At 58.4% G+C, this 26,144-nt stretch overlaps 2 protein-coding genes and 2 long non-coding RNA genes across 10 annotated transcripts; 2 read left to right on the top strand and 2 right to left on the bottom strand.

The window, feature by feature from the left end:
- Positions 1-190: 190 nt before the first annotated feature.
- RAB1B (RAB1B, member RAS oncogene family) lies at positions 191-7,424 on the bottom strand. The gene is made up of 6 exons (XM_008533186.2): positions 7,229-7,424; positions 5,527-5,599; positions 5,140-5,235; positions 4,932-5,027; positions 1,731-1,862; positions 191-1,636 (listed from the first exon to the last, which is right to left on the bottom strand). The coding sequence occupies exons 1-6, from the start codon at positions 7,354-7,356 to the stop codon at positions 1,442-1,444; spliced, it is 720 nt and encodes a 239-aa protein (XP_008531408.1). The 5' UTR covers positions 7,357-7,424; the 3' UTR covers positions 191-1,441.
- On the top strand, positions 6,613-13,830 carry LOC139074517 (uncharacterized). Its single transcript, XR_011524182.1, has 2 exons — positions 6,613-6,897; positions 13,331-13,830. It is a non-coding gene; the product is annotated as an uncharacterized lncRNA (long non-coding RNA).
- On the bottom strand, positions 8,089-18,643 carry KLC2 (kinesin light chain 2). 5 transcript variants are annotated; one of them, XM_008533176.2, is made up of 16 exons: positions 18,405-18,643; positions 17,281-17,556; positions 14,695-14,925; positions 14,471-14,540; positions 13,666-13,888; positions 12,893-12,980; positions 12,683-12,784; positions 12,421-12,594; positions 12,206-12,305; positions 11,480-11,529; positions 11,322-11,389; positions 10,744-10,852; positions 10,486-10,638; positions 9,736-9,860; positions 9,439-9,496; positions 8,089-9,067 (listed from the first exon to the last, which is right to left on the bottom strand). In XM_008533176.2, exons 2-16 carry the CDS (start codon positions 17,506-17,508, stop codon positions 8,984-8,986), a joined length of 1,863 nt encoding a protein of 620 aa, XP_008531398.2. In that variant the 5' UTR covers positions 17,509-17,556; positions 18,405-18,643; the 3' UTR covers positions 8,089-8,983. The 5 variants fall into 5 exon arrangements, with proteins under 5 accessions (XP_008531398.2, XP_070421650.1, XP_070421651.1 ...); XM_070565549.1 differs by having other exon boundaries at positions 17,281-17,519; positions 18,405-18,537; XM_070565550.1 differs by lacking the exon at positions 18,405-18,643 and adding an exon at positions 18,257-18,395.
- Positions 18,078-24,546, top strand: LOC139074515 (uncharacterized). Of its 3 annotated transcripts, XR_011524178.1 has the most exons (4): positions 18,517-19,173; positions 20,525-20,820; positions 20,919-21,091; positions 23,381-24,111. It is a non-coding gene; the product is annotated as an uncharacterized lncRNA (long non-coding RNA). The 3 variants fall into 3 exon arrangements; XR_011524180.1 differs by lacking the exon at positions 20,919-21,091 and having other exon boundaries at positions 18,078-19,173; positions 23,354-24,546; XR_011524179.1 differs by lacking the exon at positions 20,919-21,091 and having other exon boundaries at positions 18,078-19,173; positions 23,381-24,110.
- Positions 24,547-26,144: the final 1,598 nt, after the last annotated feature.

The following is a 26,144-nucleotide window of genomic DNA, read 5'->3' as shown; positions in this document are numbered from 1 at the left end:
GGGACAGACCACAGAAGCACAAGCAGGCAGCTCTCCTGGCTTCAGGAAGTGGGTCAAGGACTTTCAGCAGCAACCCTAGGACACACAGCCCAAGCCAGGACCCCTGTGCAGCCCAGCAAGCCCAGGGCTCCAGGTCCATCCCCCAACCCCAAGGCAGCTCCCACCACAGACCACACTCAGTCACCACAACTTCCTTGCAAAAACCCTCGGCTCATCCGAGCGCCAGTGGAAATTTATTATTATTTTTTTTGTCCTTTCCGTCTTTCCCCAAGTGGCTTTTCCTTGCAAAATGCCTGACATAACACCAGAGGGGAACCTGGGAGTGGGGGGGGGGCACCCCAAGGGGCAGCCCAGGGACTTAAATACAAGCTGGAGGGCAGGGCACAGGTGGGACAGGCGAGAGACAGCACAAGGAACATGGCTTCTCAGGTAGAGACCAAAGGTTTGTTTTTCTGCAGGAAGCAGCTGTGCCAGAGGGCAGGGGACTAGGATCCTGGGGGGAGCGGGGAGCAGAGAGGCCTCCAACCCTGGGTTGCACCCACACTCCCCAAAGGAGAAGTAGCAACAGGGGATGAGGATCTGCCCTCACAGGCTCCAAGGGACGGAAAGGGAGACAAAGCCAGATGTGCTGCCTCAGAGAAAGGGACGAGGTGCTGGCAGAGTGAGGGTTAAGGCTGGTGCCCGGGCTCTGGCACGGTGGGCCTTCCGCCTCCGCCTGCCTTAGGGACAAAGGGGCACGGTGGGCAGGCAGCACATGGGCCTGGCTCTGGCAGGGCAGGGGGCGGCAAGGAGCAGGCTCCCTATGGGCTCAAGACACAGGCCCAGCGCGGCTGCCCGCCCACCTGCCCTAGATGTGCTCAGACCCCACTGCAGCTGGACGGCTCGAGCTGTGAGTGTGGGAGGGGTGGGAGGAGAGGAGAGGGTGGGCTGCCAGGCCTCTGTGGCCCCCGTGCCTGTCCTGAGGTCTGGCCCAGGGCCCTGGATCCCCTGGTTCCATGCCTGGCCCTGGGCACTGACTGCAGCCAGGGGCAGTAGAGGACAGGGAGGCAATCAACTCTTGGGGCGGGGGGGCGGGGGCGAGAAGGAAGAAGGGTAAGGAGAGAAACCCACTGCAGCATAATGGGGGGCAGGGGGAGGGAGACAGACAGAGAAGCCCTCATCCCAAAGAAAGGTGTGTGGTGGGGTATCTTTTAAAGTTACCTAGAGGCAGCAGCAGAGCGAGCCCCTACCCCTAGCCCAGCCACAGGTCCTGGGTGTCCTCCCTTGGGGGCCCTGACAGACCAGGGCTCAGGGCGGCAGGCAGATGGGCCAGAGGGATATGGGGGGCCCAGGACACCCCAAAGCTACAGACTCAAATGCCCCAGGAGAAGGAGGCCCCTTCTGCCCCCTCCAGGGGCATCATCTGGAAGGTGCCCCTCCTGTCCCACCCTATGTACCCCTCCTAGCAACAGCCGCCACCAGCGGGCTTCACGGGGGTGCTGTCGATCTTGAGGTTGGGCCGCTCACCCCCCGAGGCTGCCCCAGGCCCCATCCGCTTTTTGATCTCAGCAGCCATAGTCATGAACGCCTGCTCTACGTTTGTAGCATTCTTGGCACTCGTCTCCAGGAAGGGGATGCCCAGAGAGTCTGCGAACTCCTGACAAAGGGAGAGGAGAGGAGAGGAGGGGAGAGTGAGGTGAGGCACACAGACCCCGGCCCACCCTGGGCGGACGGGCCCAGGCCCCACTCACCTTGGCCGTGGTGTTATCCACCACTTTCTTGGTGGTGAGGTCGCTCTTGTTGCCCACCAGGAGCTTATTGACGTTCTCACTGGCATAGCGGTCGATCTCCTGTAACCACTGCTTCACGTTGGCATAGGATTCCTAGAGGGACCAAGGTCAAAAACTGTTTCACTCCCAACTCCCACCTACCCTAGGCCTGGAGATCAGGGGCTTTGAGGGGAAGGGGGTGCCCTGGGCTCCTGAGAGGCGGGAGCGCTGGGCTCAGCGACCCGGAGGAAAGTCCCTTCTCCTTCCAGGCTTAGCTCTCCTCCATCTGGGTCCCCAGTAAGGCAGGCCCAGTGCAGCCCCAGCTGTCTGCCAACAGCCCCAGCACTGAAACAGCCTAAGCCTAAGGGCCGGCCTCTGCTTCCTGCAGCTGCTCCTCTCTCCCTGACACAGAGAAAAGGACTAAGCAAATGTGGGGAGCAAGAAACAAGCCAGAGGAGAGGAAGACAGAAACGCAGGGTGACAGGTTAGCAGGAATCACAAAGTTCCCACGGTGGCCTCAAAATCCCTTTAAAGTCTGAAGTCGTGGAGCCCAGTGGTAGGTGGAGGGTCTTCGCAGAGGAGACCCTGGACTATGAGACACGAGCATCCCAGGAACAGAGCCTAACATTCGTCCTACTTCTGGCACCGACAGCCTGCTTCCTCAGCCTGGCTCTCCCGGCAGCTTGCCACGCCCCACCCCCCACCCCTGGCATGCGGACAAAGGACAGAACTTTTAGGAACGTGCTTGAGCTACAGCCACTTTCCCTTCTTAGGAGCTGGAGGCCTGGTGATATGACACTGGCTTCAAACTTACACCTCCTGCCATGTCCTAGCCTGGGCCCTCGGGACAAAGATGGGAATCGTACCTGGGCCCTGCCCTAAAGCACCCAGGAGACAGTGGAAGCCTAGACCAGGACCCACACAATGGCAAGACAGGGTGACCAGCACTGTGGGGACAGAAGGCAAGAGCCAGTGGGGCTCCAGGACCGCCCCTGCCAGGCGAGGCTCGAACTAGTGCAAGGGGAGGAGACAACACACGCCAGTTAACAGAATGGGAGGGGCAAGGTGTGTTTGGGAGGAGAGACTGGACGTTGCTGGGAGGCAGGCCCTGAGCAGGGAAGGAGACGGAGAGGAGGCAGGCCAGTGCACGGAAGACCTTAGCCCGGCTAGATCTTAGACAATAGGAGCCAGTGGGGGCTTCCTGAGGGAGCGGCAGGAACAGCTATGCCCTGGGAAGCTAGGCCCAGCAGGGGCGTAGAGGCCAGAGCAGACCCGCAAGACAGAGACCACCGGGGAGGTAGTTGGAATAATCTAGGTAAGAGAGGAGGTGCCCTGAGCCAGGAAAGAGGCAGGGAAGAGCACAGGATTTAGAGTCAGACCATCCTGGGCTAAGCCCCACTCTGCCATTTACTGTGTGACCCTAAACATGTCACCTGACCTCTCTGAGCCTCAGTTTCCTCACTTCTGTAAAACAGTACCTCCCAGTGGGGCCATTGTGATCATGAGCTAACGAATGCAGGCCTGTCTCATAACAAGTGCTTAATTAGTGGGAGCTGCTATTATCCTCATCGCTGCTGTTATCATGAGGGGGACAAAGAGGGGCCCTGGGACTGACTGGATGGGGGAAGGAGGAGTTTTCTGGTCAGGCCGATAGGGACTCTGTTACAAAGATGAGGACAGAGGAGCTAGATCGGGGAGAGACGGTGAGGCCAGTGCTGGACATGCTGAGTTCTGCAAAAGGTCTGGAGCTCAGGAGAGGCTGTCTAGGAGCAGGAGAGGGGTCACGCAGTAGCAAAGAACCCTGGTTTCAAACATGGGCTTTCTCTTTCCTGCCTGCGAGACCACGGGTGAGTCACTTAACACCTTTCGGAGAGTGTCTCCTCATCTGCAAACAGGAGACCCAACCCGGTAGTTCACTGGGTGATGCTGCAAAGATCAGAACTATATTAATTCTAATTCATTAGAATCGTATTTATTCTGTATTAAACAGAAAGCGCCAGCAGAATGCAGGGCACAGAGGAGGAGATCCATAGTGATAGCTGTTTAGACACAGGAATCACAGAACACCAGGCAGAAGCCAAACCACAAAGTGGCCAGAAGCAGGCAGGGAGAGTCAGGAGGCTTGGGGCAGAGTTAGGGAGCACACAGTTTGGAGTCGTGGGGAGTAGCACAGGACGAAACAGTAAAAAGGCACCGAAAAGAGAATCCAGTGCAGCAGGAGATGGGAGAGCTGGAGATGGCCAACTTCTCAAGGAGAGGGAAAAGAATGGAGTTAAAAGCCATGAGGGGTCAGTCAGGGCGAGAACTGCAACGAGGTCACGAGACTTGGCAGTTAGAGGTCCTCGGTGACCTCTGTGTGAGAGGAGTGCAGTTCGCCCACAGCTTGTAGTCCAAAGGCCATCACAAGTCCCCGGTGAGCTGAAAAGCCCAGTCACCCCTCTTCTGGCCCAGGGCTGACGTAAGCATCTCCCTGTCTCCAGGGCCTGCTCCCCATTAAGCAACAAGGTTTAGGACCAAGAACAGAGCTGGCAGAGTCAGCAGTCCCAGGCTTTCTGTCTCTGCCACTTAACTTGCTGGGCCTTAAGCAAGTCTCCTCACCACTCCAACCCATGTCCTCATCTGTAAAATGGGAACACAGTACAGACCCCTGCAGGGTGTTGTGAACATCAAAAAGCCGGCACACGTTCTGTAAACTACAGGGTATGGGGGGTTGTTCCCGGCTGTTAACATCACCATTGCTGCCAAGAACACACGACTAATGCTGCCGCAGTAGACACAGGGCTCCCAGTCCTCTGCGCACACTGGCCCCAGAGCGCACGGCTCCCTCATCGCCTTGCCTACAGCCCTCCAACTGCTTCTCCACACTGTCTTCACACAGGCGGCCAGGGGCCCAGCACAGCAACCAATCGGCTGACTAAACCCCTACAAAACACAGGCGTCTGGAAGGTCTAGAATAAGGCGGCAAGTCTGGCGGGAGGTGCAAAGCCTGGTTCTGCCGGGACCCTGCAGCAGGGCCTCTGGAGGGTCCACTTCTGCGGCTGTTTCCCTCCTTGCGAAATGAGTCCGAATACACTCTCCTTTCCCGGCAGCACCAAAAAGAGAGGACGGAAAGAGCAGAAAGAAGCAAGCGCCAAAGGCCTGAGGCTGAGGAGGCAAAGCTGGGGATGGTGAGCCCAGGAGTACCTGGTCAGTGACGTCGTACACCACGATGATGCCATGAGCCCCCCGGTAGTAGCTGGAAGTGATAGTCCGGAACCGCTCCTGACCAGCTGTGTCCCACTAAAGACAGCAGGAAAAAAGGGCAGGTCAGCCCAGGGCTCCATGCCCAGAGCCCCTCCCCTCCCAAGGCAGATGCCTCTGCACCAGGGCCTTTGAGGACAGTGACACTCACGATCTGAAGTTTGATGGTTTTGCCATCCAGCTCAATAGTTCGGATCTTGAAGTCCACCCCGATGGTGCTGATGTAGCTCTCTGTGTATGTGTCATCCTGCAACATCGTGGCCCAGTGAAATGGCCTGACTGAGCAGGCCTGAGGCCCATTTGGAAAATCTCCCTCCAGTTCCCCGCCCCAGCAGCGCTCCTAACTGCTGAGCGCCAGTTCTCAGCCCCCCAGCTTGCCAGCCCCTTGCCCTTTTTCAGTCAGATATGTTGCCAGCAAGCCATGCAACTTCATCCTTGGTTCCCCAGGTCTTGTAACTACTGTGCTCTGGGCTGCCCTCTCTCCCTCCAGCCACCAGCCAGGACCCCAGATGGATGCCAGGGGAGGCTTCTTACTCACAGCAAACCGCAGGAGCAGGCACGACTTGCCCACGCCCGAGTCACCAATCAAAAGCAGCTTAAACAGGTAGTCACTGGAGAGAAAGGATGGGAAGGCGTGAAGGCAGGCAGGGAACCCACCCGCCGTCACCCTGGAGTAACAGCTACAGCCCTCTCCCACACTGCGAGGCGGGCCTCCGTTTAGAGTACTAAGGTGCTCCCAAGATCCTCCCACAAATCCCGGGAGAAGGGGGCCCGACCACCTCCCATAACACAGCTGGCCTGAAGGGCTGAGTCTGAATTCGCACTTTACAAAGAAGGAAACCGAGGCACAGAAAGGGACATGACTTGCCAAGGATCGCAATCAGGCGACAGAGCTGGGTACCCCACCCTGATTCCTGACAGACTCCACAGTCCCCAGACTGTAGGGGACTACAGTAGGGGCTATTTAGGGAACCCCTCCTACACCACCCCGTGGCGTACCCAGCTTGTTAAGTGAATGTCTATGTAAAGAGCCTGGGACAAAGCCTCTAAGAAGAGGCGGCCGACAAGTGGCAATGACAACAGCAGTTAACACACACTGAGTTCTGCTGTGGGCCTGGCCCTGTGCTAAGAACTTCAAATGCACCATCTTAAAGCCTCACAACAGTCCAATGAAGTGCGTGCTGTTATTCCAACAACTGAGGAAACCAGAAGTCTGAGAAGGGAAGCGACTTGCCCTAAGTTAACTTTAAGACTGGAAACCAGGTTCAGACTCCAGTCTCTGTGAGCCTGCTGGTTCCCTTCTCTGTTCCCCTTATGATCCAGCTCAGAGCTTCACCCTTCCCCCAAGAAATGTGAGGCCTGGATCTGGAGGAGAAAAAGGAAGGGGCAGAAGAAGAAGATAACTGACTTTTGGGGAAAACCGTCAAGGAGCAGTCTGGGGCAGAGATGTGGGCCATCTACCCGGAGGGGAAGGGACCAAGAAGTGAGGAGAGTCTGAGAAACAGAGAATCCCACTGGAAGGGGGAGCAAATGCCACATTCATCTGAACTTCACCGGCAGTGTGACGGCGAAGGGAAGGGGTGTGCCGGTGGCGCCGGGGGCCTGCGCAAAGGTGAGGAAGGGCGGGAAGGGACCGGCAGGGCAGCTCGACCCGGGCACGGAGCAAAGCGACAGCCCCCGACGGGACGACCTGCTGGAGAGCGACCCCGAGCGGCGCCTCGGGGTCTCCCGCGTCTGCCCGGCCCTGCGCCGGCCCCGGAACCGGATTCCGGGAGAACGGGTAGAGCAGAAGGATTTACGACCCGACCTAAAGGGCCCGAGTCTGGACCGAGACCAGAAACTATCTGGTGACGGGCTCCAAGACGCCGGGACTGCCGTCAGCACCCGGACCGCCACTCTCCAGCAGCAGGTGGGGAAACTGAGGCCTGGAGAGACCGGGGCTGCGGGGTCACTTGACCGATAAGGCCTGGTAGGGCCAGTGCCTCGGACTCCAAGCGGTGCCCCTCGGGCTTGCAGTCTCTGCGCCCCGCGTATAAGAACTTGGGGTGTCAAGTTGGGGTCCTGGGGCTCCCCAGGGGGAGGGGCAGGACCCGGATGTAGGGGGAGGGAGGTCAGCGGAAGAGGGACCCGGATGTGGGGGCGCCACGCAGTCCTGACCCAGGCTGGACAACCCCGGTAAGCATACAGCCCCGTACTCGGGATCGAGGCTGCGCCGGACGGCGCGGGCGGAGCTCACTCACTATTCGGGGTTCATGGCGGCGGCAGCGGCCCGCTCGGTCGCTCCCAGTCGGCTCTGCTCCGCCTCCCGTTCCAAGATGGTGGCTGCTCCGCCCCAGAGGCCCCGCCCGCGACGCGCAGGCGCAAACATTCCCGATTCGGGCCTCGCCGCGTTGCTTCTCGGAACTTGTAGTCTCGGTACGTTATCCTGCTCACCACCCCCCCACCCGGCCCCCCCCCCCCCCATCCCCGGTTGCGCAGGCGTAAACCGAGGAGCCCGCGCCTCCTAGCGCAATCCCCATCGTCGCAGCGCATTGCCCTCTGGGGCTTGTAGTTCGCTCCCTATACGTACCTGAGCTTGACAGCTCTCGGGAGCCTGACGGTGTCCCAGCGTTGGAAACTCAATTTAGGGCTAGGGTTAACACGTTTCACGCCTGTCTGACAGAGGTAGTCATCCCTACCCTGCCAGGTCCCGGAGTTGTAAGCATTAGTAGAAGTTCATTTATCCAGAGTTCTTCGTGTGCTGGCGCTCCTAACTTACAGCGTAAGCCCCAGGAGGAAGATGTGGTCACCCACATTTTATAGATGAAAAAATCCAGTCTCGGTAACTCGCTTAAGGTCAAACAGCTCAGTGAGAGGTAGAGCTCAATCAAAGCCCTCGGTCTATAGATCTTCAGAGATGAAGGTTGTCGGAAAACATCCTGAACCTGTGGGGCCCCCAAACAGTTCCGGGATAGGGGCAGAGTATCTTGGCTCCACTGCTCGGAACCAAACGTGGGCGACACACACACACACACACACACCCCGCGCTCACCTCTCCCGACCCCATCCCCAACCTAGAGACGCTAGGAGCCCTCGGCCTCCGCCCCAAAACAAGCCCGGCTCAGTTTCAAACCGTCTTTATTTCTACAGCAACATTTGAAAATAGAGAGCGACCGCCTCACCCCCCACCTGGGGCAGCCCCTCCTGCCACAGGGGGCCATCGCTGTCCCCGGGAGAAGCTGCAGGCGTGGGAGAGGCGTGGCAGGAAGGCTCGACGGGCGGTGCCCGGGGCGGGGTCAGGCCGTGCCTGGGCAGAGCCGGGCGGGAGGGGCAGTGCATAAGGCCGGGATGCAGGGCAGGGCCCGGCGGTGAGCGGACGGGCGAGAGGAGGGCTCTCCGTCCTAGGACACGGGGCGATGGCGGGGCAGGCCGCACCCCTCAGAGGCCGACAGGGGCGCCAGGCGGCCCAGGGAACCCTTTGGGGAGGCACCGCCCCAAGATGTGGAGCCTGGGAGATACCACCGCGCGGAATGGGGGTGATTAAGGCCTGGGCGGTACCACTAGAGAAGGGCGGGGCGAGGGGAGGTCCGGTAGTACCGCGGACTGAGGGGAGGGGCGCGGCCAATAACTTATTTCTCTATATACAGAAGCAACGGCCGTGGGGAGGGCGGGGTGCTGAAGGGACGGCAGGTGCTTAGTGTTCTTGGCCCGGGGGTCTGGGGAGGGCAGGCCACCGAGTCTCTACCTTAGAGAGCCCAGCCAGCCCCTCTCGCAGCCCTGAACCTAGGGAAGAGGGGGCCCTGCTGGAAGGAATAAATAAGGGGTAGAGCTGGAGCGGGCGTGCCCAGCCTCCAGGGCTCAGGCTGAGATGACAAGGGAGGAGGTTACCCTGAGATTGAACAGAAAAGACAGGGGTCCTTCAGAGAGACAAGGGGGCAAGCAGCAGGCCCATGCGCAGGGCTGGGGGTGAGGGCAGTGCCGAGTGGAGGCTCTGGCGACCCGCTGCCCCTTCAGGATTAGCCCACGAGGGAGCTTCGTCGCGAGAGGTCCATGGAGCTGGAGCTGAGGGTGCGGCTGTCAGAGAGGCCTGTGCCTCCAGGCTGTGGGCAGAAGGGGCAGGTGGCTCAGCCTCGTGCTGCTGTCTGTGCTTCCCTGGCCTGAAGGGGCCTGACCAGCCAGAGTCTCTGAGCCGGGCCGACGGCCACAGCCTGATGCTCTGACACTCCCGCCCACCTCCGGTTACTGGGTGGGCACTGGCCGCTTGCATGTCCACCCCAGGCAGGGGCCGGGTTTCCCTCATTTGTCTCCCCCAGTGTCCAGGCCAAAGCCAGGCCTGGGACGGAGACAGGAAATGTTGCTGGATGAACAGACATGCTTAGGAGAAGCTGGGCAGGTACACAGGACATGCAGGCCTTGGGCCCCAGGGCCTGGGCCTCAGCTGCTCAGTGCCCAGACACCCACCCACCCATACCTGGACTGGCTCTTCCACACTCTTGTTGAGGAAGTTGAGGGAGCTGGCCCGCTTCATCCTGAGGGGAAAGGACAGCCAGATTTGCCCCTGGTGGAACTGGGGGACCCTAGGGGGAGAGGTCAGGTTGGGGCTGGGGAGGGGGGCTGTGGGCAGGGAGCAGATTTGGTGGGTGGTGGTGCTTGAGAGAGATGAGGGAGTTCACCCTGGGTCAGGAGCTCGTCTGGAGTGGCTGGGTTGTTGGGTGGGTTTTTGAGAGGCTCCCTCTGGGTGGGGGGCTCCTTGGGGGCAGGGGCTCACCGGGGGTTAGGGGATTCCTGGGGGCTGCCGCCCTGCAGCTTCTTCACCAGCATCTCACTGCTGCGCCTCAGGGCATCTCGGAGCTTCCCAAAGGAGCCGCTGCGCCGCAAGGAGCCGCTGCCGTCCTGTGAGGGGGGACAGGTTTGTCCCTCTGCTACACTGGCTGCCAGGACTTGTGGCCCACCCTTTTTTTTTTTTTTTAAAAGATTTTATTTTTTTCCTTTTTCTCCCCAAAGCCCCCTGGTACATGGTTGTATATTCTTCATTGTGGGTCCTTCTAGTTGTGGCATGTGGGACGCTGCCTCAGCGTGGTTTGATGAGCAGTGCCATGTCCGCACCCAGGATTCGAACCAACAAAACACTGGGCCGCCTGCAGCAGAGCGTGTGAATTTAACCACTCAGCCATGGGGCCAGCCCCAAAATTTTGAAGATATTTATGTTAAAGTCTCTTTCGTATTGCCTTATACAACTTCTCTTTTTTTTTTTTTTTGAGGAAGATTAGCCCTGAGCTAACTACTGCCAGTCTTCCTCTTTTTCGCTGAGGAAGCCTGGCCCTGAGCTAACATCGGGCCCATCTTCCTCTACTTTATATGTGGGACGCCTACCACAGCATGGCGTGCCAAGCAGTGCCATGTCCACACCCGGGATCCGAACCGGCGAACCCCAGGCTGCCGAGAAGCGGAACGTATGAACTTAACCGCTGCACCACCGGGCTGGCCCCTCGTGGCCCACCCTTACCCCTAGACTCACCCCACTCCACTCGGCAGCGGGCCCTGCCTCCTCGAGGTCGGACTCGGACCGAGCTCCCCCGGCTACGTCTCGGCTGCCACGGCGGTCTCCCCGCACACCACTGCCGTCTTTCAGCAGTTCCACCACCTTGGTCTGGCTCGCAGGGTCCAGGCCCTGAGGGAGGGGCAGGGGGCGTCAGGCGGAGCGACGTGCCCCAAGTGGCACACACACAGGGCCACCGCAGGTCCCTGCCCACAGCCCTCGTGCCTGTTACCCCACCTGCTTGCGGCTGCGACTGGCACAGTCCTCCAACGTGTGTGCGGCTTCTAGCTTGCCCTGGCGCCGGTAGAGGGCCCCCAAGCTGCGCAGGGTGGTGTTGACCGTGGGGCTGTGGGTGAGACATGGGATAGTCTCAAACTCCGTGGTCCCCAGTACCCAGGGCCCCTCCTGGCATCCGACCCCCACTGGGCTCTGAGGAACCATCCAGCCAACCAGAATCTCGCCCCTCCTGTGTCTTAAGCCCTGTGCTAGGCCCGCGCGGATTCTCCTGTCTTGGCGGAATCACCCCAGGGTTGGGGACCCGGCTCCAGGGCCCTAAGGAGGATGTTGCCACCAGGACTAAAAGCTGGGAAACCCAGGAGCAAGATAATCAGGCTGTGCAGGTGCAAAAAGCCTTCTTGGGACAGGTGGCCTGTGACCCAGGCCTTAAAAGACAAGCTGACAGAAAAAAGGAGTGTGTTCTAGGGGTGAGCAGCATGGAGTGTGGAGCCTGGTGCAGTCCCCAGCCCCCGGCCTGCAGCCCGGATGCTGGTTCCCTGCTCCCTGCTCCACTGCCAGCCCTGCCCCACTGTCCTCACCTGTCGACTTTACAAGCCTTGTACCAGCTGCCATATTCCCCATAGGGGGTGCTGTCCCGGCGCTTATCCTGGGGGAAGGAATGGTCAGGGGAGGTGGGACCCCCCAGCCTCACCCTCCCTCCCTGGACCCCCACCCCAGTCCTGCCCCACAGAGCTACCTTGCTCTCCTCCCGTTCCTCTGCGTGCATCCAGATGGGCTTGTTGTCCCCTGGGGGGAGAAAGGGGCTGTCACCAGCCTCCCATGTAGGCCTCTCCTAGTTGGGCTGGACACAGGACTGGGGTCTGGGGTGGGGGTCAGAGGTACCCAGGCAGGACCAGGATTGGGCTTTGTTGAATGAATGAATGAATGAATGAATGAATGAACGAACAAGAAACAGACCCCAAACATTACTGACCCTCCTCTGGAACACAGAGATGACTGTGGTACAGGCCCGTGCTTGAGGGGCTAGTGATTGCGGGCTGCGGGGAGCCGACACTTACATACCTCGGGCCCACAGCCCAAGATATGTGCTAGGCCTAAATGATGCGCCAGGCTGAGGGATCCCAGAGCAGGAAATGACTGGCCGTCGGGGGCCAGAAGGTGGCTTTCCAGAGCGGGAGACATCGGAGCTGGGCCCTCACGGTGGACAGGAGTTGCCCAGTAGAGAAAGAGGAAAAGACTCTGTGCTAAGGGCGTGGGCTATGCAAAGGGTGTATATGGCAGGGGCAGGGCCCAGGGGGCCAAGCCAGTTCAGCGTTTGTGCTCACATGTGCACACAAGTGGCTGGGGACCTGCCAGCCCCAAGGCGTGAGGGCCTGCTGGGCTGAGGTATTTGCCCTGCACGCTAATGGCTGAGTGGGCCTGTGCTGGGTGAGCTGGGGGCACATGGCAGCCACGGACTCACCATTGACAGAGCCAAACTCCTTCTCGTGAGCGCGGGTGAGGATCTCCTTGTACAGGGTCTCTGCATCCTGGTACTTGCCCTGCTTCAGGTAGCAGGAGGCCTGGAGGAGCAGGCCCAGAGGGTGAACAGGATGCAGGGAGCTGAGCCTTTTCCTTTCTTCCCTCTTCTAGCCTCTTCCCCCCCTTCCCCCTCCAGCCCCTCCCGGCCCAGGGCACCAGGTTGTTCTTGGTCTTGGCCACGTTGGGGTCATCAGGCCCGAGGCGTGTGGCGTAGATCTCCAGTGCCCGCCGGTAATAGTATTCCACCTCCTCAGCTTTGCCCTGGTTCTGGCACAGCAGGGCCAGGTTGCTCAGCTGCTTGGCCACATCTGGATGAAACTTGCCCAGGACCTGGGATGGGAGCAGGAGCCGGTGGCTGGGCTGAGGGCCGGCCTAGGCCCCCTGCCTGCCCGGCCCGCCCAGCCCCGCCTGCTCCCACCTTCTCCCGGATCTCCAGCGCCCGCTTGCACAGCGGCTCAGCTTCCTTGTACTTGCCCCGCTTGCCATACAGAACCGCCAGGTTGTTGAGTGTCGCGGCCACCTGAGGGGTGGTAGAACGGAGGCTCCGTGACCTAGGGCCCAGCTGGGCAGGGGCTCTGGGAGCTGCAGGGCACAGGGGCAGCCACCACCTCCCACCACCCTCACTCACAGCTGGGTGGTCCTTGCCCAGCGTCTTCTCACGGATGGCCAGGGCATCGTTGAGCAGGTGAGCAGCCTCCTTGTACTTGTTCTGGTCCCTGGGGGCAGGCAGGAGCATGGTGAGGGTTGTCCTCCAGCCCAAGACCCTCCCCCTAGTGGCCCAAGATCCCTGTGGTCACTCCTCCTGCATTTACTGACCAGCGGGCATGGCAGGGTGTGACCCAGAGCGTGGGGAGACGTGGTCGGCCTCTGCCCTCCGGGAGCTCGGGGGCTCTGGGCAGTTCACTCTCAACTCACTCACCAGGGCAAGTCGTGCTTCGGGACTGCCCAGACTCCCCAGGACACACCTCCAAGGCTTCATGCCCAGTGCACCTGATTCTCGATTCCCCAGGGCCTCTGCTCATGCTGCTTCAGCCAGGGAACCTTCTCCAACCCTCCCATGTTCTAGGCAAACTCATCTTGCACCAAAGACCCTACTTAAGCCTGGTCCCTGGAGAAGCTGTGCCAACTCCCCGGCGCCCCCGGAGTCCTCATGTGCTGCCCCCTCCCAGTTATGTCCAAGCTGTTCTCCTCCACTAGACTGAGGCTTCTTCACGTCTGTGGCCAGGCCTTCTGTGGGCTCAGCCCCCTCTGGGCACAAGTTCCTTCTCTTTCTGCCACCCAAGTGCCTGTGGAGCCTGAGTCCTGGCCCACAGCAGGCACGGAGGATTTGTGACCTGGGCTAGAGCCTCCGGGAGGAGTGCAGGCGCTCCCTTGGATGGCTGCGGCCAGAGGAGCCCTCACCGATAGACCAGCGCCAGGATGTTCAGCATGGTGGCCACATCAGGGTGGTCGTGCCCTGATGTCTTCTCCAGGTCCTCAAGGGCTTGCTTGCAGAGTGGCACGGCCACCTCATAGCGGCCCTGCGAGGCGTACTGGATCACCAGGTTGTGCAGAGTGCGGAGCCGTGCCGGGATTTCGTAGCCTCCATGCTGGGCAGCCACATCCCCTCCTCCAGGGCTGGGGGCTGCAAGGCCAAGGGCAGAAGGTCAGAGCCTCACTTGACATGTGGCTCTGGGCAAGTCACTATTCTGCCTCTGTATCCCCATCTGTGAAGTGGGTCTAGGCACCCCCAAGAATGAATAGAGTCACAGCTCCAGTACTGCAAGCTATGCGTCCTCGAGCAAGCACCCAACCTCCGAGCCTCAGCCTCCGCATCTGCAGAAGGGAGCGTCTGAGACACACTCCACACCATCAGCAAGGTGAGCACCGGCCCAGGGCTGAGCCTGTGCATGCGTCCTCAGAGAGGAAAAAGAAACTCTACCAGGGCTCACAGAGCAACTAGTGGCAGAGCGAGACTTGAACCCAGGCTGGGCGGCTCCGGAGCTCTGAACTATGATGCCTGCTTCTCACAGAGCTTGGGGGGAGGAGAGAAGCCACATGTGAAACCTGCCTTTTATGCTCGAACATGCTGGGATATGATGATCAGAAACGAGGCAGGAAAGAACATGGCACCACTTGGTCCCCGTTCCCGGTGATCTCTGGGTCCCAAGGAGTTCACACAGCCCTCCCTTCCCCCACTCCCAGAACCGGCTGCCCCCCCCCGCACCTGGGCCCTGCTCCTCCTCATTGGGGAACAAGTCATCCAGGGAGTCTTTGGGGACGTCACCCTTCTCCTCCTAGGGGGGAAGACAAGACGAGCGTCAGGGAAGGAGGCACAAGGCAGCCCAGATGTCAGCGGCTGGGTCGGAGTGGACTCTGCTCCATGCTGCCCCTCCTCGCTCCCAGGGTCCCCTGCCCAGTAGCCTTGCAGTGGCCGTGGTAGGGGCTCACGTGGGGGGAGGTGTCGTCATCCAACTTGTGGATCTGGCTCATGAACAGCAAGTGTTGCTTCTCCTCCTCGAGCTGGGCCACGGCCTGCTCGCTGCGCTGCAGCTTCTGCTGCGTCCCTGCCAGCTCTTCTCGCAGCCACTGGTTCTCCTGCACCAGGCGCCGCACCTGAGCCCGCAGCTTCTGCTTCTCTGACTCTACGGCCCCGAGGTGGCTCGACAGTGCCAGGATTACCTGCGGGAGCCAGCAGGGATGAGGGTCAGAGCCCTGGCCACCCCCGGCCTGGGCCTCCTGGGGCCCTGGGGCCCAGCAAAGACCAGGCCTGGCCCTGTGAGGAGCTGCAGGGCTGAGGGCCTCGAAGTTCTCCTGTCATCAAAGGAGTTTTCCCCAAGGGTCCAAACAGACCGTAGTCCAAGATCCAAGCCCAGAAGGCTCGGGGATCCCCATCTCCTTCCTTCTGGGGTCAGAAGCCCTGGGCTCCCAGGCTGCTCTGCTGGACTCTGAAAAAGTCCATCCTCTTTCCTGGGCCTCCAGCTAACCCTCTGCATTGACGGTTCCCACCTCGTTGGGCTGATCACGAAAAGGGCTGGTTGCGCTTTCCCGAGCTAGCCATTCTCTTCCCTGGCTCTCCTGGGGGCTGTACGCAAGCCTCTGCAGCCGCAGCTGCCATCCCACTGCCCCAGCCCCAGGGCTAGCACTTTCCCAAAGAACCCAAGAGGTGGCTGAAAGACCCCAACCTGACTTCTGGGTCCAGGGTCCCAAGGGTCCAGCCCAAGGGTCCAGGGCTGCCCCTGCCCTTCTGCAGCTCCCAGGAGGGAAGGTGTGTGTGTCCTAAACCCCCAGATGGCAAGGGGACCCAGAGGCCTCAGCCCTACCCCTCTCCTCAAACTCTCTGACTCCTTTCCTGAGCTTCCAGGCTCTTCCTGCCTTGGGGCCTTCCTCCATCCTTCACGGTCACGGTCATGTCTGCAGTGAAGCCTCCTCCCTCTGATGTCCTCCGCCCCAGGAGAGCAGGGCACCTTCCCGTGTCCATGCCATCCTGTAGCCCATCTGTGCCGGTGCCTGCGCACACCGGGAGGGGAGCCCCTGTGTGTTCATCTCTGCACCTGGCAGCCAACTGGCCGAGGAGTGAATGACCAGCACATTGCCCTTCCAGAGGGCCAGGCAGTCTGGGACCCTGCGCTCTCTAGTTGATTAGCAAATGCCTAAGTGACAGGTGTTTTCACAACCGCTAGCTTTAAAAAAATTCCTGAACAGCCTGGCGGTATATACAGCAGATGGCATGATCCCTATTTTAAAGACAAGGAAACCAGGATGACACCACCTGCCCAGGAGTCACGGAGCCAGGCGGTGTCTCAGCCAGGATCTGAGGAGGCCAAGACTCTTTCCCCCGGAGCCTAACTCCTTCTACCCCCACTGCTCCTGGATATTTCCATCTGCCCATTGTCCCAGCAGCCCCAACTTAAGAGGCTGAAACAGAACTCCTGACCATGCAGGCTCTCCCATCCCCTTAACCTGCTCAAACCACAAACCTGGGAGTTCCCCTGCCCTCCTCTCTCTCCCTCACTCCATCCCTGCTGGACCTACCTCCGGAACACCTAGAATTGGTCCCCTTCTCTCCACCCTCATGGCCATTCCTTTTCTCCAAGTCACTATTCCTCATTTGAATTCCAACAGTGGCTTCCAAACTATGTGCTCCCTGTGTCCACCCTTGACCCACTATGATTCATTTTCCACACCTCAGCCAGAGGGAGCTTTTAAACCCTAAGTCATACTGTGTTCCTTGACTGTTTAAAGCTCTCCAAAGCTTTCCCCATTTCCAGAGAATAAACCCAAACTAATAATGTGCAGCATGATCTGGCCCCTGCCTTCTCCAGAGGCCTCTTCTGTCCCTCTCTCCTTCCCCATGAAGCTCCAGTCAGACAGGTCTTCTCTCAATTCTTCCACTACATCTTTCCTACCTCAGGACCTTTGCACGTGCATTCTTTCGCCCTCCTCCCTTTTCAGGTTCATTCTTTCCTTCAGGTCCTTGTTTAAATGTCATTTCCTCAGAAGTCTTGCCTGAGCAATATATAAGACCTCCTGCCATAAGCTATCATAAACTTTGTTGTTTGCTTTGGAGAACTTATCACAATGAGTAACAAATGTATGTGTGTTTCTGACTCTCTTCCTACTGGACTAGGGCAGGGATCTTGTCTGTCTTGTTGGACTTGTATCCCTGGCACATTGTGGGCACTTGATAACTTACCTGTTAACGAATGAATTAAAAAACGAACCGGGGAGAAGGGTGTTTCCTTCAGGATTTCCCCTCTAATCTCCTAGACCATTCATTCTCTGCTACCTAGCAGAGAAGGCAGGAACAAGGTTCTGTGTGGGAGCTAAAGGATGATCAGGTTCTCCTGCAGCAAGGCATGACTGGGTTCGCCAAATCCCATTCATTTCTTCCACAGATATTTACTGGGGTCCCATCACAGGGCTCCAGGGGACAGACGGTTCCCTGCTCAGATTCTGTTCGTATATTGCCAAGATTCCTCTGGAACGCTCCCTCCCTCCCATGACCTCCCACCTCAGCACCCCAGCCCCGCCTACCTGGGCCTCCCCCAGCCCCAGCTCGATGGCCTCCAGGGAGCGGCGCAGGAGGACACAGCGCTCCTGTGAGCCTGGCTCAGCGTCGCCGGTTTCGTGAGCGACCAAGGGAGCGAGAAGGGCACGATGCTCCCCGCGCAGGGTCTCCAGCCCTTGGATGACGGCCTTGGTGCCCAGCACGATCTCATCCTGGCTCAGCTTCTCCTCCCGGGGAAGCACCATCGTGGCCATGGCCGCGCCACCTGTGAAGGCGAGGGGGCGGGCAGGCGGGTGCCGGGCCTGGGACCACACCGCCGTCCGCCCCGGATTAGGTAAACACCTCCGGTCCCAAGACGCCTGGGTCCCCAGGGTGCCCAGGTCCCCCAGCCGGCAGCCAGCACCGTGCCCGCGCTCGGCCTACAGGGGGCGCGCCCGACTCCTCTCGGCCCGGGAGACGCAATGCGGTGAGGCCGGTGAGGCTGGACCCGGATTCGGCCCAGACCACCGGCTCAGGCCGGCTTAGGTGGCCCGATCTCGGGGCTTCCCCGGGGACTCCCTTAGCCGGGGCACGGTGCGCCGGAGCACGGTCCTAGCGGGGTCTTGGGGGCTCACTCCCGTGCGGGAGACCCCGGCCCCTCCGGAGATCCGGCCCCAGCCCCTGGGGCAGCCCCCTCGGCAACAGGCAGGCCGAGCCACAGAGCCCACAGAGCCCCTCCTCTTGGGCAGGCCGACCCTGGGAGACCCTTCCCCTAGAGAAGCTGAGATCTCGGGTTCTCCGTCCCCCCCCCCAAGGCCGCGCCCACGATGACCCCTCCCCACAGGACGGCGCGAGGCCCTGCGGACCCCTCCCCTGAAAAGGCCGAGCTCCCGGCCCCGGCCACCCAGGACGGCGCCCCCTCCCCGCGGGCCGGCCCAGTCCTCCCACAGGCCGCGCCCACGACGACCCCTCCCGTGCGCTGACCCAGAGCCCCGTCTCCCGGCCCGATCGGCCCGCGCGGACCTGCGCCTCCCGCTCGGGCCCTGCTCCCGCTCCGGCTCTGGCTCCCGCCCCGCTTCACCCGGACCGGCAGCCGTGAGCCGGGCCAGCCGCCTCCATCCCGCCGGCCTTCCCAGCAGTCCCCGCGCCGCCTTAAAGGTGAAGCTGCTACCTCGGCAGGGTCGGAGGGGGCGAAACACGCTCTTCCCTGCCCGGGATTGCCTTAAAGGAGCGTGCTGGCCCGGCCGCTTCAGGCTAGAGGGAAAATCGGGGGCGTGGCCTTCGAGGTGTAGGGGCGTGGCCATCCGAGGTGGAGGGCGTGGTCACCGAGGACCGGGCGTGGGCTGGCCCCAGGCGCAGGTTCCCGGCCGCCGACTCGCACGCTCTGGCAGCGCCGGATTCCTCGACTGTAAACCGCCCCCAGGCCGCAGAGGTGGGGAGAGGCTCGGAGATTGTGAACCTGAACGCACCCAGTGCCGCGGCCAGAGAAGATGGCGGGAGAAACTGAGGCTCAGGGGGCAGGCCCGGCCTCCTCGGAGTCCAGAGCGAAACCTTTGACACTGAGATTTATTGAGAGAGTTGCCACTTTCTGAGCGCTTAAAGAGCGTTGTGGGCGCTTTGGTGCCTTACGTGCGTTAATTCGCTCAATGCTCACAAAGACTCTATGAAGTGGGGCACTGCTATTATCCGCATCTCACAGATCTGATCCCAGGCTCATTTGTCTTTAGAGGCTGGTTACGCCCCCACTCACCTCTTTCGGAGTTGTCCATGTTCCTGTAGGGGATTCATGGCATCTTAGGGCTGCTTCTTGGGGCAAGGGACGGAGGCTTCCGGCCGGAAGGGACATGAGAGTGGCAAAGGGCAGCTGGGCATCTGCCGAAACAAAGACTCGTGCCCCTGTGGGTGAAGACCACAACAAATGCTGCTGACCGAGGATCAAGGCAGGTGATGTCATTTAGGGCTCACGCCCTTCCTTGATTCTCCACCCCGCGTGGAGAGCACCTCTCCAGTCCATGTCATGCACCCATTTAATTCTGCCTATGGCATTTATCCCTTCCAACATTTTTCTTGCGGTTTTCTGTTTCCTCCCTAGAATGTAGTCTTGTTCACTCCCAGAGGAGCCCCTGGCCAGCTACATAATAGCACTCAGTAAATGCTAGTTTTAAGCAGGGCAGAAGGGTGTACCTGTGGGCCTTGCCGAGTCCCTGCCAGGGCCAAGTTTTGACCTGGTGCTCTGCAGCCCTGGATTGGTGGCTACCTGGCACTGCCCCCACTGCTTCTAGGTCGATGTCACTAGTGGGTGACAGCAGGATCACCACCCCAAGGGACAAAACCTGCACGACAAGGCCTGGCACTGCTACCAGGGATCTGGGATGTTCCTCATGAGTCAGGATGGGTTCAGACTCAGGCTTCCCCAGGTTCTGTGTCCTGGTGGGTGCGAGAATCCCCTTGGCATCATCTCTGACGGAGAAATGGTCCGGTGCCCCTAGCTTGAGTACTTCCTGTGACAGGGAGCTTACTACATTCTGCTGTGGCTACTCTAAAGGTTAGAACGTTTTCCTTTGATAGCCCCAAAGTCCCTTCCTGCATTGCTCACCCACACCAAACCGCAGCTGTCTTCAGGAAGAGCAGTCTGCTCCCTTTTGTCACTGAGATATTTGGAGGCAGCAATGGGGCCCCATCCAGTCTTCCTCTTGCCTGGGCTGACAATCCCGGTCCCTTCACCCACCCTTGCTCCAGTTTCCTGACTCTGCTCCATCCTGATTTCTCTTTTCTGGGTATAGTTTAACATGTCAGCTCAGACACCGCTCAGAATGTGGTGCTCAATCCATGGCCCAGGGATCCAGACAGGGAGTGAACTGCACAGATCACAGAGGGGCAGTCCCCCCTTAATGAGCATGCCACCTGTCCACCGTGAAGTTGCATGTCAGGCTGACCTTGACAGCCACTGAGCTGTGCCTGCTCAGCATACGCTTGCCAGCCCAAACCCTAGATTGCGCTCATTCAGGTTATATCTAGCCAGGTTCTTCTCCCCCATCCTGTGCTTGTGCCGATGATTTTTTTCCTGGTGACTTTTAAAGGTAGCTAATACAGTCATATATAATGCAAAATTCAAAAGGCATATACACGTTACAATGAAAAGTTGTTCTTTCTCTCTGACCACTGTCCTCAGCCGTGCAGCTCCCCTCCCCAGAAGCACTTGCTGTTCCCAGTGTCCATCGATTATGTGGTTTGCATACGTGCAGAGCTTGCGTTATCCTTGTCGGTTTCATCTGGTCGGTTTTCCTCCAGGGCCCTGAAGGTTGGAGTCTTTGCCCAAAGGATCTGTTGTCCTTCAGCCCTCACGTTGGCCCTGTCTCCCGGAGGTGTACTGGCTGTGGTGTGACAAGCCTGCCCCTGTGCATGAGACTCCATCAGACCATGACCGCACCCTCAACTTGCCAGCAAGTTCACGGGGAGGAAACAGAATCTGGAGTCCCAGGCACCTTTCTTGTTCTTAACAAGGCTCGGTTTCAGGATCTCTCGTGAAGGAACTTCATTAGAAGGCTCTCCTTCTAGAGGTTGGGATTCTGTGCTACCTTCTGGAGGTGGGTCCTGGGCATCTCTTATTATTTTAGGACTTCAGCAGTGCCTGTGATGTGCACCCTGGGTTGAAAGCCTCTGCTTAAGTGTCTTTATTTTACAGGCAAGGAAACTGAGGCCCAGAGAGAAGAAGGCATGAGATGAGGGAGCCTGCTGTTCCCAGGGAGTTCAGGCTCCCAGTGAGCACTATGTCCTTCTCTAATCCAGAGTCCAGGTCACTTCGTCCCAGTGTGCAAGAGAGGCTGACCACATGGAGTAGAAGTCAAGAGAACCGAGGTCGAGTTGCCGGTTCACACTCACCCAAAAGCCCAGTTGGGCACACTTCCTATACACAGCCTCACGCAGGTTCACCCAGAGGCCCTGAACACCACATGCACACCTCCATGTGTTTATAGGCCCACGTACGTGCATACCATACAAACCCAAGTACAAACACACGTACACAGCCCCTGCTTCCTTCCCTGTGTTCTCTCCATCTAATAAAGGCACACATTCCTTTTAGCATCTTTTTCCACGTTGACAGAAAGAACATTTTTCAATCCCCCTTTATGACTTTTGTTGGGTTCTTACTCCGGCTTTTCTGCTAACTCTCTGCAGGCTCTGGTGCTTTCTTTGTGATTTCCTTTCGGCATCTGGCCCTGCTCCTCCCCGTGTGCTGGGCGGAGGGGAGGCTGGGCCTTCTCCACTGCTTCTCAGGCTCTTATCTTGCTTTCACTGCTTAACCTTGCCTGTGTTTAGCCTTTTGAGCCGCTCGGCTTTTTATCTTGTCTCTGAGGATTATGCTGTGCGTCTCCCAAGGGAAGGGACTGTTACTTCATCCTGGTCTGTGTTGCACCCCCCCCACAGTGGCTGGTTTCCTGCCAGGCTGCTGATGGGTGCTCAGTTGATGGAGAAGGAAGGAAGGAGTCCATGCCCAATGTGATTCAGCTCCGTATGCCATTTTCTGCAGAGCTCATCAGCTTGCCCCCGCCTGTCCCATGCCTGGGAAAGTCATTCTTGCAACTTTTAATCTTGTTTTCTCCCTGAACATCACTCCCACTGCTCCCACCCCTTCCCCTTGGATCCTCGGAAGCACTCAGCCCACTGAAATCTGCTTTCTGAAATTATTCTTTTTCTTTTGGCTAGCGTCACTCGTTTTCTTTGAAGTGGTCGGGGGCATCCCCCTTAAAATGTCAGCAGCTTCACACATAAGCACTCAAGACTGGGGGCTCCTTAGGGCAGTCCTGGCTCTGGCACAGCACAGTAATAATCATAGGTACGAGCCTCCTCAGTGCCCCGGCAGCTTCTTTTCTCTTCTGCCCTATCACTCGCCATTTCCATTGCTTTTCAGCCACACTAAACCACGCGTGGGTCTCAGAACGGGCCAGACTCTCTCTGATCTCTAGTGTTTGCTATTTCCTGTACCCAGAACATCCATGGTGTCAGGCATCTTTGCTCAGGTGAGATGCCTTCTTGGATGCACCTTCCCCAGGCTGGATTAGATGCCTCGCCCATGTGCTCCCATGCAACCTGTCATGCTGTGAGGCAATTGTCTATTTGTCTGTCTCCCCTCCTAGCCTCAGAGTTCCCGCATAGGTAAGGACCCAACCCTGTATTCCTCCCGTAGCATCACACCTCGACAGGAACTGATCCAGAGTAGGAACTTAATACATGTAGGCTGTATGGATGGTGGGGAAGTTGGGATCTGAGTAAGGCCTTGAGAGAGTCCCATGACCTGGGCTAGAAATCCAGCTCCTTCCAGCCGATCTGTGTGCGTGGGACAAGTGACTTAACCACTCATCCCTAGCTGGCTTTTGAGTGTTGGCCAAATGCCAGAGTGATGGGGGCCGGAGATGCAGCAGTGAGCACGTCAGCCCGAGTCCCTGGCCCAATGTGGCACAGACACGTTGGGTGACAGTGAACGCCACGACTGAAGAAAGGGCTGAGGTGGAGACTAACAGTTGGGCTTCGGGCTGGGGGGTTGGGAAGGCCTCTCTGAGGTGATGCGCAGGCTGCATCCTGAAGGAAAAGGGGTAGCTCTGGGGGCGGGGAGTGCATTTAAGGTGGGAAGAGCAGCACGTTCAGGTCCAGTGCGGGGAAGAGGGATCTGATTCCAGAAAGATCAGGTGTGGCTCAGGGTGGTGAGAATGGGGGAGAAAGCACCTGGAAGTGAAGTTAGAGGCAGACGGGGGCAGATGGTGCGGGCCTTTGGATCGTGGGTCGGGCGGCTGTATTCAAAAGGCATTAAGAAGGCAGTGAAGGACGCTAGCAGGGGAGGAGGGCGCTCTGGCTTATGTTTGGGAGCGGTGTTTGGGAAGCCGAATAGACAGGAGTCACTGAGGTGACATGGGATGACCCGTTGGCTTCTGGCTTGAGGGATAAGATGGATACTGGTGCCACTTACCAACACTGGGGAGGATAGAGGGAATCAAGAGTTCCGTTTTGGCCGTATTAGGTTTGAGATTCTGTGAGGATTCAAGTCAAATAAATGGTTAGAAATGAGAGGCTAGAGTCAGGAGGGGCGGCTCTCTGACCTTTGGCTTCTTCCTTGGTGAAAAGGAAATGTCGGCCGAATTGACTTCCTAGGGCCACTGCAAGGATTCAGCGAAATACGCCCCATGCAGCACTCAGCAGCGGCCTGGCTAGAGGAAAATGCCCGTCGGTGACAGCGAGCCAGTCCTCGGACACAGCAGTGGGTGATGAAAGGAGTCGTTTAAAACACTAATCTGAAATCTGCTGCTCAGAATGATTCCAAAAACTCATGGAGAAGAAAGCTCCTCACTCCTGGGTGAGGGCTGTGCCTAATGACTGCCTTCCAGAGAGCACAGCATGCAGCACAGAAAGGGGGCAACACCACCCCAGCCGGGTGAGCGAGGGTAACATCACGGGAATGCCACACAGATGGCACTACCCTTGATGCGATGCGCTGACAAATCCCAGTGGAGGGACATTCCACCAAATACCCGCCCAGTACTCCTCACAGCTGTCAAGGTCATCGAAACCAGGGGAAGTCTGAGAAACTGTCACAGCCCAAAGGACTAAACGTGGTGTGGTCTCCTGGAGGCATTCTGGAATGGAGAAGGATACGAGGGAAAAACCAAGGGTTGCGAGTGAGCCCGGGCTTTAGTGAGTAAGACCATGTCTGTCCTGGTTCATTAGCTGGGACAGATGACTATACTAACGTAACATGCTAACGGGGGGGGACCTGGGTGCAGGCTGCTCAGTAACTCTTTGTTCTATCTTTGCAACTTTTTTGTAAAGCTAAACGATTTTGAAATACAAAGTTTATTTTAAATTAAACATAAAACCAGCCTGGAGTTGGTGTGCAGGTTAGATGGGGGTTCTCCCACCTTCTGCACCCAGTGCCACCCCTTCGCCTTTGGAGAATGTTTCTGGTGGCCCCGTGGGCAGTTCTGCTCTGGTCTGGCCTTGACTCGGTGACTGGGCAAGTTGTCTCAGGCATCAGTCTTCCACCTGAGAGCCTCGTGTTTGCAATCTTGGAAACCATTCCCACACAACCCTCTGCCTCCTCTTGGCTCAGAGCAGGAGTCTATCTTCTTACTCCAGGGCTGGTGAGAAAACTCAGGTGTCCTTTGGGCTGAGGCATCAAAGTGTCTGGGGAGCAGGTTGGAATTAGGGACCCTGATCCAGCAGTGTGAGGGCTCTTCATTCATTGTCAACAAAAATGTATTGTGTACCTGTGATGAGCCAAAGAATAAATGCCAAGAAGAAGAGCTAATAAGAAAAACAAAGAAGGGTGAGAGAAGAGGGAGGTGCTATGTTAGACTCGTTGAACAGGGAGGGCCTCTCAGAGGTGACATTTAAGTCAAGACTTGAACGAGGGAGCAAGCCACATGGACCTAGGGGCAGGAGAAGGATGGCAGAAGGAACAGCTTGTGCAAAGGCCCTGAGACAGAATGTGCCCGGTGTGTCTGAGGCATGTAGAAGCCAGTGAGCGAGGGGAGAGTGAGAGATGAGATGAGATCAAGCAGCCCTGGGAGGTCAGATCAGGCAGGCCTTGCAGGGTATGATGAGAGTTTTGGATTATATTCCTAGTGGGATGGGAAACCGTTGGATGGTTTGGAACAGTAACTTAAGGCGATCTGATTAACATCTCAAAAGGCTCTCTCTGGCTATTGTGTGAGAATAGACACAGGAAGAGGAGGTGGAAACAGAGATAATTAGGAGGCGATTACAATATCCAGACGAGAGATAATAGCAGCAGTGAAAGCGGTGAGCAGCTGCTGGGTTCTGGATGGGTCCTGAAGGGAAAGCCTGTAGCATGTGCTGGTGGATTGGATGCTGGGTATGAGAAAGAGGTCAAGGATGATTCCAAAGCTCTTGGCCTCAGCAGCTGAAGAATGGAGGGAGAAGGCCGTGCACAGGGGAGCCTTCCACCCCACAGGGCTGAGAGAGGGGAGAGGAGGCCAGAGGCTGGAAGAGGAGGACACAGTAAGGGAGCCAAGAGGGAGCAGTCAGTGAAGCGGGGGGAGAGCAGAGTGCCGTCCACAGGCCAAGTGGAGACAGAGACTCTATCAGACGTGAGCGTGGGCATCAAGTGCTCCTGAAAGGTCAAGAAGAAACTGACCCTTGGACTTGGCACCTCGGTCACCGGTGACCCTGGTCAGGGAAACTTTGATGGGGTCGTGAGGGAAAAAGCCTGAGGAGCGGGAGGAAGTGGCGACAAGAACACGAAGAACTGTCGTGAAGAATTTCACTGTAAGGGGAGCAGGAGGAGGGGTGGCAGCCAGAGGAAATCCAGAACCAGGGGAGATTTTTGGTTTTAACATGGTTACTGTGAGTTTGCACGTGGACGTGAAAGAGCAGGTAGAGAGGGGGAGCTGATGATGTAGGAGAGAGGGGAGTCGCAGGAGCGAAGCCCTGAAGGTGGGAGGACCCCATGGGTGGGAGCGGGGACACTGACTGCCACAGGCGGGAGGCCGAGGACTGGAGTCAGAGGCAGGCAGGCTGGGAGCTCAGGCCTCCTCCTCACTCTCATCTCCCATCAACTGCTCCCTCTTCTCGGTTCTGAGCTGGAAGCTGAGACGGCAAGGAGCTGAGACCCGAGTCTACTTGTCCCCCACCCTCCCGTTTGGGATGCCACCAGTTCCAGGGTCCCCACAGCCCCTGCCCTCCTGGGAAGACCTGTCGTGGGCACTTTCCCTCTGCCCAGAGGCAACGCTTGTCTCCTCGCTAGTTCACCTCAGACAGGATTTGACTTCTCCTGGTGTTTCCTCTCATCGACCAGAGTGTACACCTCACTCGGTAACTAACATGCAGATGGCATTTCTGGGACACTTTCACAGATCTCACTGGATCCTCTCCCTCGGGAGGTAGGCATGATTTCCAT

This window comes from Equus przewalskii, chromosome 11 (genome assembly GCF_037783145.1).
Source record: "Equus przewalskii isolate Varuska chromosome 11, EquPr2, whole genome shotgun sequence".
Taxonomy (NCBI): Eukaryota; Metazoa; Chordata; class Mammalia; order Perissodactyla; family Equidae; genus Equus; species Equus przewalskii.
This window is presented reverse-complemented; position numbering and strand designations above follow the sequence as displayed.